This window comes from Myxocyprinus asiaticus, chromosome 10 (assembly GCF_019703515.2).
Source record: "Myxocyprinus asiaticus isolate MX2 ecotype Aquarium Trade chromosome 10, UBuf_Myxa_2, whole genome shotgun sequence".
Classification (NCBI taxonomy): Eukaryota; Metazoa; Chordata; class Actinopteri; order Cypriniformes; family Catostomidae; genus Myxocyprinus; species Myxocyprinus asiaticus.
Window position 1 is genome coordinate 47,493,203 of NC_059353.1, and position 21,943 is coordinate 47,515,145.

Sequence of the window (21,943 nt, forward strand, 5' to 3'; positions counted from 1 at the left end):
TTGCAACTTATTTGAAAACAGTAATTTTTTTTGCAATTCTAGTTGATTCCGCTAGTTGCGCAGAAATGAAAAATGTCACTTTTAAATGCAAGACACTGATTGTAGCTCTGGCACGCATAGCTGCTGGAGAACACACTGTCCAACTACATGTTTCAGATCATGACACTCACTTCCATAAAGAGATTTCTCAGCAACATTGGGTACATCGCCATTTATAGCCAGTGAATGAAACAGGATAAACATAGCAGCTTCACTGCCTAAAGCACCATTTACACAGACAGCGATTAAGTCGCAGGAGGTCAGCAAGTCCCAGTGTTGTTGGTCGCTTGTAGGCATTTTCACTCAACCGCTGTATCCAGCTGTATCAGTAGGCAGATCACTGTCTGCACTTGCATTTGTAATCACTGAATCGCATTGCTGTTCAGTTCCATCAGGTTAAGCTCTTTGAGTCTTTGTCTCCAGAAATCGCCAACTCCCTTTGAATGACTTCAGGTCGCTTTGTCATTACCATTCACTGTCAGTGTGAACACCCCTTAGCTATGTTAATTACAGCTCAGGAATAGGCACAAAGTATGTTCAGGTAGTATGGTATAGACATCCACGGCACAAAGGCAAGGTCAACTGACCCTAACAAATAACCTTTTAAAGATGTAAAAAATTGTTCCCGTGTCAGTGAAATGACTTGTATCCTCTTTGAACTTCACTCTTTCTTTTCTCTGATATCTTTGCCATCCTTTTCTTTCTCACGCTTGTCTTTCTCGTTTTTGTTTTTGTATTTTTGTGTCACACTGCCTTATGATGGTGGAGAGGATGTGGAAGGTGTTCTGTTGGAATTTTATGAAGCGCCGATATCATTAAACTTGTCTTTAACCATCGAGTCTTTTTTTTAGGACCTTCCCGTTTTGTTGTTTTGTCTCTCGGTACTTATTATTGAACTTACTATGCTTAATCCTGTGCGTCCTAAAGGCTCTCTGGATTACGGCGGCCGACATGTCTTCATGCTTTCTGCGTAGGGTTGAGGTGATGGGCTCATAGGAGACCTTGGAGGGGTTGGAAGCCATGAATCGTTCTTCCATTTGTCCGTGAAGGACATCCATCTCACCGCCTTCCCCGAGAACACGTTTGGTGAATGCAAACAAAATATCCAGACAGTGAATTCGTTCACCACTCACCATCGGCAAATCCATGGAGATCAGCTGGAGTCTGTTGGGTTTGGGTATACGCAATGGAGGATCCAGAGAATCTGCAAAGTCAGACAACTTGCTGTATTCCACAAACTGGGTGGCTTTAGGATCAAACTTTTCCCAAACCTCGTAAAACCTGTCGAAGTCGTCTTCGCTTAAAGGTTCTGCACTCTCTTCAGTGGCCACACTGAAGTTCTCCAATATCACAGCGATGTACATGTTCACCACGATCAGGAAACATATAATGATATAGCTGACAAAAAAGGAGATGCCAATAGGTGGGTTGCCACAGTCACTTTTGCTCTTTGTTGTGTTACAATAAGGATATTCAGTATTGAGCATTGGTGCCAGGAGGCCGTCCCAACCCGCCGAGGTAGTGATCTGGAACAAACACAACATGCTGTTGCCAAATGTCTCAAAGTTGAACATGTCATCAATGCCTCCCGATTTCTTAACATAGGCAAAGCTTGACATGCCAAAGATGGCGTAGATGAACATAACGAGGAAAAGCAGAAGTCCAATGTTGAAGAGGGCTGGAAGTGACATTATCAAAGCAAAGAGAAGGGTCCGTATTCCCTTGGCGCCTTTGATAAGACGTAGTATGCGGCCAATCCTGACAAGGCGAATTACCCGAAACAAGGTGGGTGAGACAAAGTATTTCCCAATGACTTTTGACAGAGACATGCCTGAAAGGACAAGAGGGAAATTACTATCATCACAGCACTTTTGATATGCAAAATGGTTTTCAATTGACTATTTGCTAAGTCATGCCTTAAAAACATTATTGACCAGCCCTCCCTTAGCAATTGTTGCAGTCCACTATATTATCAGACAAGCATTTGCTCTTCTTGAACGTACTTCAAGTCTATGGAAGTCTTGTGTTTTTGGATAGGTTTTGACTTAATTTTACAGAAATTATTCTACAATACAGTAAAAAGTTGTTGCTGAGGCACGTGCAATAGTGACACAAGGTACCCCAAGAGGATTCATGTGGATTTTTCCCCTTTTCCAAATCTTTAAATACATCTCAATGAGTGGATTTAACTGTGTCAGTCCTCATTCAAAATAAATTAATGTTAACAACTTAATGTTTATAAATGTAGTTAGTGATTCAGGTCATAGTAGAGGTGATGGTTATTTAAGAGTTCATAGCATCATAGTAAGTATGAATGTTGTAGAAATGTAAGGAACAGTGTAATTTAACAAATTACAGGAGCTTAATGAATGGTCAGTTTCTTATACTGAAAAGTCAACAGATCTTACTCACCAACTATAGACATAATGACAACGACAAAATCAAATACATTCCAGCCATTGGTAAAGAAGTAATGTCGTAGCGCGAACATTTTCAGCAAACATTCGCTGGTGAAGATCACAATGAACATTAAATTGATCCAGTACAGTACGACCTCCATTTCTTTGGTCTGATAATCAGTTTCCACCATCATAGCCACCATATTGAGCCATATCAGTACCATAATGAAAATATCAAAGGCCTGGTTGGTTACGACATCAAAGATGAATCCTTGAATCTTGTTCTGGAATAAATGAGAAGGTAGATGCTTTTCTGTCATGTTTTAGTGAGAATGATTTGTAGACACTTATAGACATTTATAAACAAGAAAAGAAGATTTAAAGGAACAGTTAACCCCAAAATTAACATTTTGTCATTAATTAGTCACCCCAGTCCTATTGCCAATCTCTAAATAGGACACACACAAACACCATAAAAGTATCATAAAAGCAGTTCACACAAAGTTCTCATAAGGCTTCAGAAGGTTTGTAAAATAGCACGCAAGACATTTGGATTACTTTGGTAATCAAATGGTGCTTAATTTGGTTTGGCAGTACAACCCCAAATCCAAAAAAGTTGGGACATTATGAAAAATTTTAATAAAAGCAAAAATGAGTTATTTGTAAATTATATTCACAATTTGCTATATTGAAAGCACTACAACTAAACATTATATGATGTTTTACCTAGTGAATTTCATAGTTTTTTTGTAATTTTAAATGTACAGTTATTTCAAATCAGATGATTGCAACACACTCCAAAAAAGTTGGGACTTTTGAGTGTTTACCACTCTGAAACATCACCATTTCTTTTAATAACACTTATTAAGCATTTAGGCAATGAAGACACAAGTTTGTTAAGTTTATAAAGTGGAATATTCCCCCATTCATCCCTTCAGCTGCATAATTGTACGGGGTCTTCGTTGCCATATTGTGCGCTTCATAATGCACCACACATTCTCAATTGGAGATTGTCAGGACTGCAGGCAGGCCAATCTAGCCATCTATCCATCTAAGATGAGACCAAGCCCATAAAAGTCGGCAGCGCTTCTTGATGTAGTATTGATGTATGGCTTCTGCTTTGCATAGTAAAGTCTTAACTTGCATCTGTGGATGCAGCGACGAATGGTGTTGACTAACAAAGATTACTAAAGTGTGCACTGTAGAGGGTGAACTGCCCAAAATCCTTCCATTTTGTCTTTAGGGAACATTGTTGTCAAAGTGCTGGATTATTTGCTGAAGCATCTGTTGGCAAATTGACAAGTCTCGAATGATCCTTGCTCTTGAAGAACTAGGCTGTTTATGGAGGCTCCTTATATACTATGACACTATTGCCTCACCAGTTTAACATCTCCTGTTTCACTTCGCCTTGTTATTTCAACTCGTCAAATTGTTATAAGTCTTAAATTGCCCCTGTCTCAACTTTTTGGGAGCGTGTTGCAATCATCTGATTTGAAATTACTGTACAATTAAAAAAACAAACAATGAAATTCACAAGGTTATACATCATATAATGTTTAGTTGTAGTGTTTTCAATTTAGCAAAGGGTGAATATAATTTACAAATCACTCCTTTTTGTTTTTATTAGCATTTTACATACTGTCCCAACTTTTTCAGAATTGGAGTTGTATAAACCACCCTTCATTTTTGTTACATGGAAAAGAGCAGCTTGAACATTCTGCCTAAAATCTCCTTTTGTTTCACAGAACAAAGAAAATAATACAGTGTTGGAATGACACGAGGGTGAGCATATGATGACAAAACTGTTTTGGGTGAGCTATTTCTTTAAAGGAATGCTTACAGTTGGCCTTGGAATAGGTTTTTGAGGTTTCTTTGATCCAAGCTTCTTCATAGCATTGTAGTATTTCTTCTGCTCTTCTGTCATGAAAATATCCTGACCTCCAAATTAAAAATATAAAACAGAAAGATCATTTGGGTACTGAGAACTGCTCGATTTCATCATCCAACTTTGCATGTCACTACGAAGACGACTTCGTAGAGCAGAGTGCAGACAACAAACTAGCTTGTGAAGAAACTTAATATTCTCAATATGAAATCAAGATGATCTCACATTTAAAGTTCATATAGATACTTATCTTTTTCTTTTGCTGATTGAAGTTGTCAATGATGACTCCAATGAAGAGGTTTAATGTGAAAAAAGCTCCAAGGATGATAAAGACGATGAAAAAGATGTACATATACTTATTCACCTCGTAGATTGGCTGATCGTTTATCTACAGAGAGACAGATTAAGATTAAAACATTAAGAACAGTAAGCATCAGTAGGATTATATGATATTTGAATTCCTACTGAAAAACAAATTGCTGCTTAAAGGGACAATTCACCCAAAAAGGTAAATTCTCTCACCATTTACTCACCCTCATGCCATCCCAGACGTGTATGACCTTCTTTCTTATGCTGAACACAAATGAAGATTTTTTTAAAGAATATCTCAGCTCTGCTGGTCATTTCAATGCAAGTGAATGGTGGCCAGAACTTTGAAGCTCTATAACGCATAAAAAGGCTGCATAAAAGTAATGCGTATAACTCCAGTGTAATATATGTCATTTTATCCTATAAATTCTCCTACCTGCCCACTAGGTGGCGATATGCACAAAGAATGTGAATCGCAAAAACAAAAGAAGAATGCGAAAATGGACATTTTTTTTTTTTTTAAATAAGTACTTAAATATGATCTGTTTCTCACCCACATCTATTATATTGCTCCTGAAGGCATGGATTAAACCACTGGAGTCTTATGAATTACCTTTATGCTGCATTTATGTGCTTTTTGGAGCTTCAAAATTTTGGTACCCATTCACTTGCATTGTATGGACCTACAGAGCTGAGATATTTTTCTAAAAATATTTCTTTGTGTCAGGAGAAGAAAGAAAATCATACACATCTGGGATGGCATGAGGTTGAGTAAATTATTAGTGAAATTTCATTTTTGGGTGAGCTATCCCTTTAAACTAGCTGGTTCAAGCTGGTTTAGCTAGTCTCAGAGATTGTCCAAGCTGGTGTTAAGCTGGTTTAGCCAGTCGGCCAGCAGGTCTCCCATCCTGACCAGCTGACAAAACCACTGTAAAGCTAGTTAATTTTATATTATTGAGGGATTTATAAAAGGCCAAACAAAAAGACTTACATTGCGAGAGTCTACTGCCGCATACATTATGGGCATCCAGCCTTTAAAGGTGGCCTTGAAAAAGAGGGAAAAGAATGAAAAAAAAAAAAAGAATAAGAGGGCAAATCTCACAAATCCAGTCACATTTCTAACCAAATGCCAAAAAGAAATGAAAAATTATATTTTGCTAAAAAAAAAAAAAAAAAAAAAAAGCTATTTTGAGACCACTGCAAAATTTGAAAAGTATATATAAGAATCGAGAAGATCATTAATTGTAATGCAGAAAAGAACATTACATATAAACTGTCAGAGGAAAATATTTATACATCATGGCAGCTTTGTTGTAAACTGTAAAGAAATCATTGTATTACAGTATTTAAAAAGAAACTGTATTACAGCAATTAGAATCGAATGATAATCATCACTGAGAATAATGGGAATTACAATGAAACTCAAAAATTCAAAATAGCACAGCGTATTACAGTAATCAGACTTTGGAGCTAAACGTGCTTAGTTATCATTAAAATAATGTCAAAATGATTAAAATCTTAATGGTCTTTAAATATGTTTAATTTTCTTTTTGCAAGATTTTGGGGTGCAGTGTGATGTTTTCGTGAGATTCACCTATTATAATGACAATCACACATACTTATACAAGATTAGCATTCTAAAACAATCCATATTGTTTTGTGATACCTCGTTATGACGGAACATACACATTTAGAACACAATTCTAAATTTTTTGTGTCTTTGACAAATATACAGTATTTTGACCAGCATAGGGGGCATCCTTACCACTTGTAACAAGGCCAGGTATCCGTTTCCAACGTTGTCAAAGTTAATCTTCAGATGTTTCCAGTGAGTTGCATTATTGTCAAATGATTTACACTGTGACATATTATTGACCTCTGTGAAAGGCAGACGCTGATCTGTGGTAACATTTACACATTCAAAAAACTTTCCGGCAAAGAAGTTGACACCCACAATGCTAAAAATCAGCCAGAAGATCAGACAGACCAGCAGAACGTTTAAGATGGAGGGGATGGCACCTAGAAGAGCGTTCACAACCACCTGTGACCACAGAAACATAACACATACAAATTGTCATGAATACCGTACAACCATTATGGAAGCACTTTGTTTTAAAGCTCAATATTATTTATTATTTTGGATTTAATCAGGATTAAGCGCTTGGCAGAATTTGGTTTAAATGATGGTTCATATGACTGAAAAAATAAACACCCTTTTGTCATTTCAGAGCCAACCTACATTAGAAGTTATATATGGAATATCATAAAAAGGCTGAAAAAAAAATCAAGATTATTTTAGATATTTAGCCCATCCCTAAATTATGTACAGTATTATCAGCCTGACAACCCTTTAAAAAAGTGTAAAACAAAGTGCATCCTGTATTTCTGCTCTTTTGACTCACTCAAAACTTACAGTTTTGGTAAATACAGGAAAACACAAGTGAAATGAGAAACTGCTCAATGTGCGATGACTAGCAGCATAATGGCAGGACATATCATCACAGTTAATGACATTAACAAGTCAAGTCATATTTATTTGTATAGCGCCTTTCACAACACACATCGTTTCAAAGCAGCCTTACAGAAAATCATGCATTAACAGTAAATGAAACCTTAATGTGGTGAAATGGTATTATGCGGCAGTTCCGAGATGAAATGTCCACCGTGTGGCGCTAAAAGGGAGTTACATTTTCTCCCAAACAGATTCGTTTTTAAGGTTAAAGCTCTATAGAGTTTACAATCAACAAAACCTACCTCCCTACCGTAAACCTAAACGATAGTGTCATAAAAGCAAATGCGTGATGAAAAATACAACCAGGTCATTTTGTGGTGCTTCAATGACACTTTCGGTTCATGTGTCGACTCGTGTGCTCTTCAGGACTCATACTCAGGTCCTTTGCATCACAAGTGCAATGCTCTACCAATTGAGCTACCGTGCAATTTGATCATACTCGAACAAGTTTGTAAATGTAGTTCGTTATGTAATGAAAATGTTAAAATGAGTCATGCACTACGGTAAAAGTGTTGCCATAAGCTAGCACTGTGTGAAGAACATGGTGAAAAGTACGTGTTTCTAAACTGAGTCTGCCGTTTTACTTGTGATTTGTGTGCAAGTCATTGTTTTAGTGTCTCTAGTGTTCATTTCACAAGGAAACTGCCATATTATGTACAACGAGCTACATAAAAATAATTGGAAAAAATGTAGGTATATCAATGTGATTCTATAAGACTAGGTTGGATTTGTATTGAATTGGCCAAGATGCACAGGACGTTGAAATGTAATAAAAATGTGAATGACAGAAAAAGACTGAAGTTGGTTCAACAAAATGGGCAAGAACAGGTTGATGTTCTGTTTAAGGTTTGTTGTAGACTTCATGTTGTTTGGCTCCATTTTGAAGATTTTGGGGTAAATTATTCCATATTCCATATAAATGGAAGGCAATTTATAAAATATAGTGGATATATATAAATAAAAATAAAACTATTATCAGGTGGCATTTTAAGCATGGATTACTAATATCTTCTGAGGTTTCTGGAAATACTCCATATGTTGTATGAAAAATATATTTTCATTAAATGCATTAAAAAATACAATTAAAAGCAGCTGTATGCTATACTTTTTTGAATTTCCTTCCATTTGAATTCTACTTCTTTAAATTCAAATGAATAATTGAATAATAATTCTTCATCCTGTCTGCTACCTCAATTCAAATTTAATCCAAACTCAGGAATTGATTTGCAGTTTAAAAGGCATTCTCAATTCAGTTCTGAATGGTATACAACCCTTACAATATGGCATGAAAAAGCATGACCCTGTGGAAGTACTGTGAAGCCACAGCATTTGTGTTTACTGTAAATTAACAAACAGAAAAAAAAGAAAAAAAAAGAACGTTAGAGGAACTCATAAGGAATGACACATCTGAATGCACTGTGCATTTTTAACACACTTTCGATACAAACGGAGCAAAAAGATCAGCAGGAAATGAGAGAGGAGAGTTCAGTGGTTGCCACGTGAGGAAAAGACATTGCACCAGCACATCTGTGTGGAAAAAGTATGCAAGCATTTGGTCAATACCAGCACTATTGACCTCTCATTACATAAAGCTGCAAGTCAATGCAGCCTACACCATTGCTTGCAATTCACCGCTAGTAATGGTACAGCTAAACGAAACAAATGGTGACCACACAGGGATTAGATTAGTGATTCTTCCCTGGTTTTGCTACAGGATCCAGATTTTACATTGGACCCAAGTGGAAACCAAACACGGTACCAGAGTTTTCCATACAAATCTAAACAATATTATTCTTTAATTGAAACAGAATTGTATGTAAATGTATTAAAGGGCTAGTTTGCCCAAAAATATAAGTTCTGTCAACTTTCATTGTATGGAAAAACTTAAGAAGTGCATGATATGAACTCCTTTGTGTTCTACAGAAGAAAGTAGGTCACATAAGTTTTTTAATGACATGAGGATGTTTTCATGTTCTCGGCAGCCAATCATTCACCACACCAAACAAACTGTGGCAGCCCGCCCACTTTAATTGACTTCACATATTTCATCTACATTCTCTAAAATTAGGAACTTGAACTGAGTGCAAGTCTTGCACTTATTAGGGGGAACATGCACATTTAGCTGGAACAGTCAATGGAGGAAACAGAGGAAATGATGTCATACTGTACAGCCTGCATGCACTGCACTCCTCTTAAAGGGACAGTTTACCCAAATATGAAAGTTCTGTCATAATGTTCCTACCATCATGTTGTTCCAAACCTTAATGGCTTTTTTCTGTGCAACACAAAAGATATTCGGCAGAATGTTGGCCTCAGTCACCATTCACTTTCACTGAATCTTTTTTCCATATACAATGAAAGTGAAATGTAACTGATCAGGCTGTCATTTTGCCTAACATCTCTTTTTGTGTTCCACAGAAGAAAGTAAAACAGAATTGGACCAACATAAGAGTGAGTAAATGATGACAGAATTTTGTATTTATGGGTGAACAAACTAGAGGTCAACCGATTTAATGTTTTTTGTTTGTTTGTTTGTTTGTTGTTGTTTTTTTGCCAATAAATCGGTGCCGATAGCTGAATTTTTGGCAAAAATCAAATACAACAGTTTGCCTATATTTATATTTTTTTTCATGGGTGGCGTTGGAAAGTTCAAGAGTACGACCACAGCCTCTGCAGGTGAAATATAAACAGTCACTGATTCCAAGTGGGGATTTGCTGTTTCTAAATCTGTCATCATTGACAAAGTTCATCTATATTTATTAGGGCTGATGATTTAACGCATTAATTTAGTGCGATTAATTCTATTAAAAAAACATTTGTAAAAAAAATTATGCAATTAATCATGCCCCCTGACGTGTTGTAAATTCTGTAATAAAAGTACGGATTTTCCTACCATATGAGCGCAAGTGGGCGGAGAGATCTTCCAGTGTTCATTACCTACGTAAAGCAGTTGTAGAGGCGATGTCAGCAAGCAAAATCACTGACTTTTTCATGCTTGAAGTACATCTGTTTTTGGCGAGCCACGTGAATAGTTGGCAGAACGCCTCAACAAAACTCACAAGCAGTGCAGCCAAAGAATGAGATTCGCTCACACTGAGGAAGCAGAAGCGCAACAGGTGGGCGAAACAAAACATAATACAGGAATCTTGAGACATGAGTTTCAAAGTTTCCACTTTTTTAACTTGACAGAGCGTCCTAAAATGTGGCGTTTATGACGACAAATACCAGTGAGATGGTCCAAATGTGTCCGTCTGAGGCACGCACATATAAATAGAGCGACAATTAAAAATAGCACATATGGAATGCAAGTACGCGTACTTTGAGAACTGGACACATTGACGAACTCAACGCAAAACAGATTGCTGTCAACTGTAGGCTTGTTTAATGATATGAGAATAAAACAAACAATATATTGATTTCTTGAGCCACTTTTTGTATTGTCTAATCAATGCTTTATTCGTTTGCCACAATAATGCAATTTATTTCAAACTGAATTTCAATCTTACTATATATTTATTCTAGATGTTATACATATTATATTTGTTTCTATTTTAATTACTGTGCATTATTTAAATGAATTATCTTTATTTAGGGCCAATCTCAACAAAAAACAAATATGTATGCGATTATTTGCAATTCATTCGATGAATAATTCTGCATGTCATGTAATTACTTCGATTACAATTTTTGATCGATTGACAGCCCTAAAATTTATTCATATTGTTATCCTCACTTTAATGGATATTTTGTTATTTTGATTACACAATCAAGTGCTCTAAGATAATTAAGTGTTCTTAACACATTCATCACATCTCCAATTTGATATTGGGTGAATAATAATAAAAAAATGTATCTAGTGAAATACAGTATATTCAAGCCTTCATCTGGTAATATATAGGCTATATTTAAAAACCTAATTTTGTAAATGCTTACATGCAGGGCATTGGAACAAGGAGTATTGGAATACACTCCTCATCTGATGTTGTTTCAACAGTCAGATAGTCCCGTCCCCAACTCATGCCATTGGTTGACTAACGTTGTCAGGGCGGGTCTAAGCGGGTGTCTCAAAACAAACACAGGAATTTCTATAGTGCCACAGTGACACAGTGTTTAGAGTTTTCCAGAAATTCACCATGTGAATAGCTTACTTAACTGTCTCTGCATGTTAAGCTGGGATAGAAGAAAATATTTTAACACTGAAAAAGTTACATACTTCAGCTTTAATAATGCTTTAATTAATAATGTTTAGGAATCACTACTGATTTAATGATGCTGAATTACTCCTCATATTTGTGATATGACAATGTTTAATTTATAGTGTTGATATTGTAATACACTGTAAATGATTGTAAAAGTGCATATTTTATTTCTCTTATCTGTTTGTGTGTATCTGTTATGCACCAAACAAATTGGGATTTGTCCTCTTGTTGCCTCTATGTCTGTGTCTTTAACAGTAGGGAAAGACTAGGACATTTTTTAGCACATTTAAAGCTACACTATGTAAGATTTTTTTGTTAGAAATGAACAAAATTTCATCAATGAGCATGTACACCAACAATCCGTCTTCTAAACCATGTTTTTGCCTTACCCCGATTCACTATGGTAAGCCTATAATAATGATTTGTATTTTAGAGCTGTCAGGACAGATTAGGCGGGAAATTGCATACTTCCGTCCATTGCATCATCGTTCGTGCGTGTTTATGTCATGTACATAAATAAAGAAAATAAGGTTCAGCTACTACAGCGTGTATACGTGCGGTCATAGGTGTGGTAGTAGTTTGAAGCTGAAAACTTGTTGCCACAACAAATGAGTGACATTGACCATGGATCTTTCAAAAAAGCAAACCTCTGGAGAATCACCCATTTTCCAAATAAAGAAACCTTGAATCGAAAAGAGTCAAACGGGTAAGCAACAGAGCCCGTAATAAAACACAAAACAACATCAGATTGGCTTTTCAGAGGTGGTGACAACTTCGAGATCTTAAAGGATTTAAAACCGACACAGAGATGGAGTTTTTCTTGCTGGACAGGTAAGATATTCTTCTGGACCGATAGTTAGCCAGGTAGCTCTCTTAGCACAGTAGTTCATTAGATAGCGTTAGCCACTCTAATGGGGCATTTTATAATGAACTGTGATCCTGCAGTGCTTTCAGTTTTATTTTCGAGAAAGTAAGGAAAATGTAAAGAAATTAACTTTTATGCTGGTAACAATGCCAATCTCTAAACCAGTTACTACCTTGGCCTATTTGCCTGCTAGATAAGTTATACATTTCCACCGTTTGATTTGATCTGATATGACTAGTAATCGTTATGTCTAATGTCATTGTTGCCTAACTTTTGTAAAGCTATTTATTTTAAAACAACTGATTTCATACAGTCAAAACAACAGTGGAAGATATGCTACCTACCTTCTCATAAGACATATTTTTCGGATATCCGTCTTTTTCTTCCTTTTGTTATATATATATATATATATATATATATTTATCCCCTTTTCTCCCAATTTGGAATGCCCAATTTCCACTACTTAGCAGTTCCTATTGGTGGCGTGGTTACTCACCTCAGTCCGGGTGGTGGAGGACAAGTCTCAGTTGCCTCTGCTTCTGAGACAGTCAATCCATGCATTTTTTCACGTGGCTTGCTGTGCATGACACTGCAGAGACTCACAGCACGTAGAGGCCCGTGCTACTCTCCGCGATCCACGCACAACTTACCATGTGCCCCATTGAGAGGGACCACTAATCACGACAACGAGGAGATTACTCCATGTGACTCTACCCTCCCTAGCAACCGGGCCAATTTGGTTGCTTAGGAGACCTGGCTGGAGTCACTCAGCATGCCCTGGATTCGAACTCGCGACTCCAAGGGTGGTAGTCAGTGTCAATACTCTCGGAGCTACCCAGACCCCCAACCTTTTGTTATTTATATATTTTTTGAGGAGAGAGGGCAAGTTTTGTTGTCATTAATGGCATTTGCTCTGATAAGATGACCACCTGTAACCATGGTTACACTGGTACTCCTCAAACCATCAGATTCATCAGCGCAGAAGTGCAGAGTCGAAGCCCAACTCACATAATTACCAAAACAACTCTGTAAGTAACCAGCAGTTTTATGTTTCAACCACTAGAGGGCCAAAAGTGACATAGTGTAGCTTTAATTAATCAAAATTAAAACTAATTGGCCTACTCATTGGATATTGGCTTTTTTCCCCAACAACTTAGTTGTCTTTATCAGCTAAATCCAATATAGGTCAACCTCTAGATCAAACCCTTTAACAATTTAAAGTGTGAAATATAGCCGCAAGCAGCGATGATGGGCCCAAGCACCATGGGTCCACTTCCACCCGGTGGCTTTTGGAAAACAATGCAAGGTGGACACATGCATTTGGCATTTGAAATTATTCTAAACAATTTTGAAGAAATTTGGGTAAATATAAGAGGACTATTTTAAAGTCTGTTGTAAGAGCCACACTTCCTGCTGCCAGGTGGTGGTGCTATGGTGGAAATAGTCACATCCATGTGATTAGCCCCCAAGACTAAACATACATCACAATTTTTCATCTAAATAACACATTGCACACAGAAGATTTGAGACACTTCCTGTTTCCCATTTTCCACCATTGATTTAAAGGGGTCATGAACTGAGAAATCAAAATTCCCATGATCTTTTGACATATAAGAGGTCATTGTACTATAAAAATATCCTGTAAGTTTCAGAACTCTAAACTTTCTTGTTAGTCTAAATACAGCTTATATGTAGAATGTGCCACTTTATTACATAATAGTGTGGCTAAACACCACCTCCATAGAAGAAGATCAATGCCTGCTTCTACATCACTGCCTGTTTAGCCCCACCCACCGATGCATGTAGTAGGTAAATAATGAGAGAGGCAAACGCAGATCTACGCAGAAACCAAATGATAAAGATGGCTCCGAAGACAACAAGATGCTGTGCATTGCCAAGTTGTGGAAAAACACAGTCTTTGCATTGCCTTCCTTCTGATCCCAACATTAGGAAAGAGTGGATGAACATTATTTTTAATGAAGTTCCAGACCGCATCAGTAAGAACTTGGTCCTTTGTTCACTTCATTTTACCGCGGATTCGTTTACAAACAAGGCACAATTCGACGCAGGATTTTCAGAAAGATTGAAACTAAAAGACGATGCTGTGCCGACTATATTGGATCCGACAGTAATGTCGCGCCACACAAGTGTGTGTAACTGTTTTTATTACATGGTCACTATTGCTTTGTCTGTTATTACAAATCGTTTGATATGTACTGAGTATTTATGCGTTTTTAACCTAAATCACAGCAGCGTCCATCTATGAAGGATGTAGGATTATTAAATATGCAAAACTGTTAGACAATCATACCAGTGGGCGTTTACTTCTGAGTCTACAATCCGCCACGCCTATTCAAACGGTGTGTTACGATGAGTGGGGTCAAAACAGGACAGAAAATAGACTATTACTTTTAAATTATGATGTGTTTTGATGTAAAAATCTTGATAACATTATAAGTGGACCTCAGAGAACAGTACAAAATAAAAAAGGCAGTTCATGACCCTTTTAATGCCTCATCATGCAACACTGTTCGATATATCAAAAATCTGTTCACAACTTAGCATCTCCAATGTCTTGGCATAATGTGGTGACAGTCACATGAATCCCCTAGGAGGAGTATTTAAAAGTTCAGAGGCTACAATATTCCAAAAATCCAAAACGGATGACTTCCTGTTGGGCAGAGATAATAACCATAATTATGAAAGTTGTCCGGCTTGATGAGAACTATATATGTACCAATTTTGGTGACTGTAGGTGAAAATGGGTGTACTACAGAGGCCATCTTACACGCCCATTTTAAACCTGTTAACTGTCATTGGCAACAGGTGGGCCGTTTGAGTGTGGCTATAAAACAAATGCTTTGTTTTATATCAAAAACTTCATCAATGTTCACAAACTTGGCATCAAATTAAAGCTTAAAAACTCAACTTTCGTCTTCTGCAGTCTATTTTCAATTAGAACATAACAGTGAAAAACATTTTTAAAATGTTAAAAGAGTGCATTTTAAAAACATGCGACATGTAAGCGACAATACTTATGTTTCACGTTCTCTGCTTATGATCTGATCCAGTGATTGAAGAAAAAACAGCATGCATTTCATTGTGAGGGTTCACTGATGAAAATGGCTCAACCATTTTATCCAAAACATCGAAAATAGTAGGTAAAATGGAGAAAAAAACAGACCTCTATTAGATCCTAATAGATCCTCTATTTTTGTTAAATGTCTCATTTCAATAAAATATTGACACTAATGAATTTATAGGCTATCTATGAAGTCTCCCCTATTCTGTGGACTCATCTGCATATTTTGAGCCCACCCACACCTTGATCTGTGATTCACAGCCAGAGCTCTCATTCAACACAGATCAGACACACCATGGTATTACCAGATGCGTATTGGCTATTTGCCTGGATCAATTTGGCCAATAGATCTCTCGTAATGGTTTGACTGGCATAGTGTGAGGTTTCCATGGTTACATGGGCTGGCCTTTCACAGTTTAGAAAGCGGCATCAACCACGTGATCATTTGGAGCAATCCAGAGGGGGGACTCTGACATTCAAGCAGCCTGGAGGATCACATCTCACACTGCTGCTGTGTGTGCATGACCGATCGTAACCGAAATAAAATGTTCTCACTCCTTTTTTCGATGGATCTATGCAAACATACAATGCTTTGGATAAACTAATTGGATAAAATTTGGATAAACATTTGGTAGAAGTTCCACGCAGTTTTGATGAGGAATACTTGATGTACGGGCAGGAGCGCATGATCTGCCTGGGTGTTCAGAGCAGCTAACGGGCTAAAGGCTATTACACACTCATCTAATGTTCATGCATAAGCACACCTGAGCATTGTTTTACTTTATTGCATCATCTAGTGACATAAACCAACACTTGTATAGTTTATGGCAGAAAAAATATAATATGTTTGTTGAAAATGAAAATAGTTGCTGGATCCAACTGCTAACAGCACTTACATTGTAACCAGTTATTTTAGAAGTTATTATAATATTTCTAATCTTGTAAACGTCTTATATAATGTTGTGCAGTAAAATGTTTTCACTTCACATGTGATTTGAGAGGTGTTTCTAACATTAGTTTTGTTTAGATCCCAAACTTTATATTAGGGGTGGATGAAATGACCAAAATCTTATATCACGATATGAGTAATTTTATATCACGATAACTATATGTATCACGATATAGTTCCTTTTTCCTTGAAAAAAATAAATCAAATTGTATTAGATATTAAGCCATAATTTGATATAATGTTGCAATGTGTAATTGTAAGTATTCCAGTCAGTGAATTAAATACTTTATAAATGAAAATTACTTCATCTTATATCATTTATCTTTATTTGCAAGTTGGCAAACATAGTTAAAATAAAAATAAAAAAATGCCACATTTCAGTCTGATGATGTGCACAAATATTCTTCTTTTTGTTTTTATTATTACACTTATTATTATTATTATTATTATTATTAACTTTCCTCAAGAAACTTAACATCTTTTCAAAGCAATGCAACAAATAAAATAACATACAATATAAATGAAAAAATATCCATAAACACTTAATTAGGCTCTTAGAGTTTTTAGTAATCTATATAAAGAAAATATAAAATATCTGTAGGAAAATACAGTATGGATGGTTTGTTTCCTGATATCAAACATCATTCGAACTGAATTTTAGAAAGGGTTTTGATGTGTATTTTAAAAACCCACATGACACTGAGAGAAACAAGAACTACAGAGCTACAGAGCCCCACTACATGCCCATGCGTGAACTTTTGCCCAGTCCTAATGGCCAACGACTCTGATGTGTGTGCAAAATTTCATACAATTTTAAGCATGCCAAGTGCCTCAAAAACAACCAAATATAGGAAGAAAGGAATAACAATTAATGTGTTTCCATGGCAACAGTATTTAAGATATCAAATATCCCTTTACAATTTTAAATCAGAAGTGTCTTGACATTATTCTAAAGAATTTTGAGGCAATTCATGTAAACACAAGAGGGCTATTTCAAAGCTTAAAGTTAAAAGTGCCATACTTCCTGCTGCCAGTTGGTGGTGCAATGACCATGACCCATAATAGCCACATCAATGTGATCAGCCTTTATTACCAAACATACTGCTGAATTTTCATCAAAATCACACAATACACACCGAAGATATAAGGCACTTCCTGTTTACCATTTTTCACCATAAATTTATTTGTGATGGTGACACCATTCAAAATATAAAAAATCAGTTCAAATTTAGCATCTACAATGTCTTGGCATGATGTTACACAAATTTGGTTTGATTTTCAGAAAATCCAAAATGGCCGACTTTCTGTTGGGCGGAGCTAATGACTGTGAGTATCAAAGTTGTTCGACTTTATGAGGACTATATATGTACCAGTTTTGGTAACTGTAGGTGAAAATGGGGATGCTACAGAGCCCCCCTTACATGCCCATTTTCAATGCACCCACCCCCTTTCAGTGCTTGGGCCCTAATAATAATAATAATAATAATAATAATAATTCTTAGAAGAACAACAGGGCCTCTGCACTTTCAGTGCTAGGGGCCCTAAAAAGACCAAAGGTGTCAGAAAGGAAAGTTTAATACCATTCGCCCTCTTGTCAGTCAAGCTTTTGTTAATTGAATAAAGTGCTCTGTATAATGGCTTCATGCTTTGTGCTTCTTACGAAGAAGGCCACATTATCTCTAAGAGGTATCTTACCCTCATTCCCTCAAAGCGTGAGAGTGCTCTCAGTGGTCTGAATGCTCTCAAAGTTCGGAGAGATTTGATGGCGCTCAGCTCCGAGTAATTCAGGGCATTGGCCACCAGACTGATCAGTGAGACCTACACACACACACACACACACACACACACACACACACACACACACACACAAACACAAGTAATTAGAGGAAAAGCATATTCTCCCTCTTTCCTCCATCAGTCTTTTGTCTCCTTTATCTCTCTCTGTGGTTTCACTTTAGAAAATTGCCTTTCAAATGTAGAAATGACCGTCATTTGCAGCTACTCACACAAATTCAGTTCCCACAATTTTAAGCACAGTTCACTGTTACACTCATACTAATGGTGCTTTAAAACTTATTATTGTGCTTCTGTCTGAAATAACCAATTCTGACTGATCAATTGTGCTATCCAGTGATCTGATAATTCTGAATAATGACTGCATATCCAGGGATAAACTCATTTTTTACCAGATATTGTCATCATTCCTGCTTCTCGTCTCTGCGATCTTAAGTATGGTTATAAATTAATAAAATCAATATTTCATGCCCATTTTTTTCGTTATTTGGCCAGTAGTCTAGAAAAAATTTGGAGGTGGAACTCAGTGTTTCTGGATACTCTGTAGTCTCTTTCTTCTCACATAATAACGTAATTTAAATTTAAAACTAATTTATTTGGTAGGTAGCCATGTAGTAAGCAGAATAATCCACAGTCAGCAGGACTTTATCTAAAAAAAGACCCCCTGAGCACCCTTTCAGGGTTTATTTTGCAATAATGACAGTAGATTATCCCTTCTGTATCTTCTTTTGGTTGTCATTGTTGCAAATATTGAGTAAAAACAACTTTAAAGGAACAATTAAAATCAGTGAATAAAAATGGTTCATGGAACAGAAATGAAAACCCTTAATGTTTATTAAAAGGAGCACCTACATCAACAATTACAAAATCCAGCCAGCACCAGAGATTGGTGAAGTATTTGGCAAATCCATATGCAACCCATTTTAGCAGCATTTCAAGAATAAAGATGCAAGTGAAAATTTTATCTGCATATTCCAGAATGGTCTTTATGTTTTTCCTTGTGTCAAGGTAAATGTCCTCGAATGCCTGCAAAACAAAGTTAACATGTTACACCATGTAAAAAAAAAAAAAAGACAGAATATCAGTAGCTGGGTTTCTATCCAAATATTTGTAAGCACATTTTAAAATTGCGCACAGAAATCCTGAATGTAAACATTTGATATGTAAATAAACTCTCAAAATTCACTTAAAATGTTATGCGCTAGGCAGAGGTGGATTTTATAGAGTTTCGCATTAGTTAAAATGCACATCAAGTTGATAGAAACAGTTTATTCGCAAAACGTTAACATGTTTTGACCATTTGTACTCGTGTTATGAGTGTGCAATAGCTTGATGTGTCTGGCTCAATGAAAGGCCTAAACTTGGCACACAATTTTTCATACAATGCCCTTGATATTCGGAAGTATTTATCCCACAGCTCATTGTTAAAGCAGGTACAGCTGCTCCATCATGACAAGGTGGATCCCTCAAGATTATGTGTGACGTATTGGATTGAAACGTGCAATAATTTTTAGAAATGCAATTAAAAATACGAAACATTTCGATGGAATCACAGCTAGTGTTCCATGATTTCATACTGTATATAATTTTGTCTCAGTAAGTCAGACTGTGTTTCAGTCATCAGTCACTCACCCTCATGTTGTTTCAAACTTGTCTGACATCATTTCATCCGTGGAACACAAAAGGAGATTGTAAAGGGGGTTCAATGGAAAGGAGGCGGCGAGAACCGGCTTGACAACTTAAATAATAATTTAATAAACAACTTAAACAAAAACACACAACCATAAACACACAGTACAGCTGCCTGTAATTCTCTCTCTCTCCCGAACAGTCGTCCCCGGCCGCCATCCCTCGCGCGCCCCATCAGGCTGATTGGGTACCGGGCGTGCGTCATTCCAGCCCGGCCCCGCCCTCCTCGGCTCTACAGAGATGTTATGCAGAATGTTAGCCTCATTCACCATTCACTTTTATTGTATAGAAAAAAAAAATGCATTGAAAGTGAATGGTGACTGAGGCTAACATTCTGCAAAACATCTCATTTTGTGTTACATGAAAGAAATAAAGTCAAACAGGTTTGGAACAACATGACACTGATTTAATAAATGACAGAATTCTCATTTTTTGGCAAACTATCCCTGTAAGGAAATAAATTTGAATGCTACACAATGTATTGTTGCTTTGCTGATTAAAACATACTGTAGATAAACATGTATCTCCCTCACCAAAGCGCCACTGCTAAGTAAAATCATGAAGATGATGAAGGTCTCAAACCAGTTGTGCTCCACTATGTTGAAGCAAACTCGTCTCAGAATCCACCATGTTCTCCAAAAGCCCTTCTCATCATTCACTTGGCAGCATGGAAACTTCTGGACACACCCTGAAGAACAAAACGTCAAACATGGGCTTATTTGAATATTAAAAATTCCTTGACACCCATAATTTTTCACTTACCATGGTAATGCCACGGATTTTTAGATACGTACCATGGTATTACCATGATATTCTTACATTGGCATACCACGTAAAGACCATCTTATATGGTATACCATGGTATATCACAAAGTACCATAGTATTACCATGGTCCTACCACAGAACATCCTTAAATAAAGATACATTTATGTGAGAAACAAAGTGACAAGATATTAAGTCTTGTTTTTTAATTTTTTATAATATAAAAAAATACAATGGGGTAAAAAAAAAACTTCTTACTTTCTTACAGAATTTTTTTTTTTTTTGCAGTACAAACAAATACTACAACAAACTATAGTTATATATGTTTTTCTTTGTGAATTTCATTGTTTTTTGATAATGTACAGTAATTTCAAATCAGATGATCGCAGCACGCTCTAAAAAAGTTGAGACAGGGGCAATTTAAGACTAATAACAATTTGACGAGTTGAAATAACAAGGAGATGTGAAACAGGAGATGTTAAGCAGGTGAGGCAATTGTGTCATAGTATATAGGAGTCTCCAAAAACAGCCTAGACCATCAAGAGCAAGGATCATTTGAGACTTGTCAATTTGCCGACAGATGCTTCCGCAAATAATCCAGCACTTTGAGAACAATGTTCCCCAAAGACAAATTGGAAGGATTTTGGGCAGTTCACCGTCTACAGTGCACAATATAGTAAAAAGATTCAAGGAATCAGGTCAAATCTCGCTGTGTAAAGAGCAAGACGAAAACCACTTCTGAATGCGCATGATCTCTGATCCCTCAGATGTCACTGTCTTAAATGTCGTTCATCTGTAATGGATATCATGAACTTGGGCTTGGGATAACTTTAGTAACCTTTGTTAGTCAACACCACTCGCCGCTGCAGCCACAGATGCAAGTTAAGACTTTACTATGCAAAGCAGAAGCCCTACATCAACACTGTCCAGAAGAGCTGCCGACTTCATCTTGGAAAGCAGAACAGTGGAACTGTGTTTTTGGTCTGGAGAGTCCACAGTTCAAATAGTTTTTGAGAAACACATCCTTTGTGTTCTCTGGGCCAATCCACACTGTTATCAGTGTCAGGTCCAAAAGCCAGTGTCTGTATGGGCCAGGGGTGTGTCAGTGCCCATTGCATGGGTAACTTGCACATCTGTGAGGGCACCATTAATGTAGAAAGATATGTAAACATTTTGGAGCAGCATATACTGCCATCCAGCACATTTCCAGGGATATCTCTGCATTTTCCTGCAGGACAACTTCAAACATACTGGCCAAATAAGCATAGAGTGCGAGTACTAGATTGGCCTGCCTGCAGTCCTTACAATCTCCAATTGAGAATGTGTGGTGCATTATGAAGCACACAATACGGCAACGAAGACCCCGTACAACTGTGCAGCTGAAGACCTACATAATGGATGAATCGGGGAAAATTCCACTTCATAAACTTAACAATTTGTGTCTTCAGTGCCTAAATG

General features: G+C 36.8%; 1 protein-coding gene across 1 annotated transcript in view; it reads right to left on the minus strand.

Moving 5' to 3' along the window:
- Positions 1–395: 395 nt before the first annotated feature.
- LOC127447649 (sodium channel protein type 2 subunit alpha-like) overlaps positions 396–21,943 on the minus strand; it is a 73,648-nt gene continuing 52,100 nt past the window's right edge. Inside the window, exons 20-27 of the mRNA XM_051709613.1 lie at positions 20,256–20,410; positions 18,886–19,059; positions 6,398–6,673; positions 5,624–5,677; positions 4,576–4,711; positions 4,279–4,385; positions 2,452–2,722; positions 396–1,870 (exon numbers count right to left, since the gene is read on the minus strand). Of these exons, the coding sequence (XP_051565573.1) occupies positions 867–1,870; positions 2,452–2,722; positions 4,279–4,385; positions 4,576–4,711; positions 5,624–5,677; positions 6,398–6,673; positions 18,886–19,059; positions 20,256–20,410 (2,177 nt within the window). The 3' untranslated portion in view covers positions 396–866. The remainder of the gene's footprint in view (positions 1,871–2,451; positions 2,723–4,278; positions 4,386–4,575; positions 4,712–5,623; positions 5,678–6,397; positions 6,674–18,885; positions 19,060–20,255; positions 20,411–21,943) is intronic.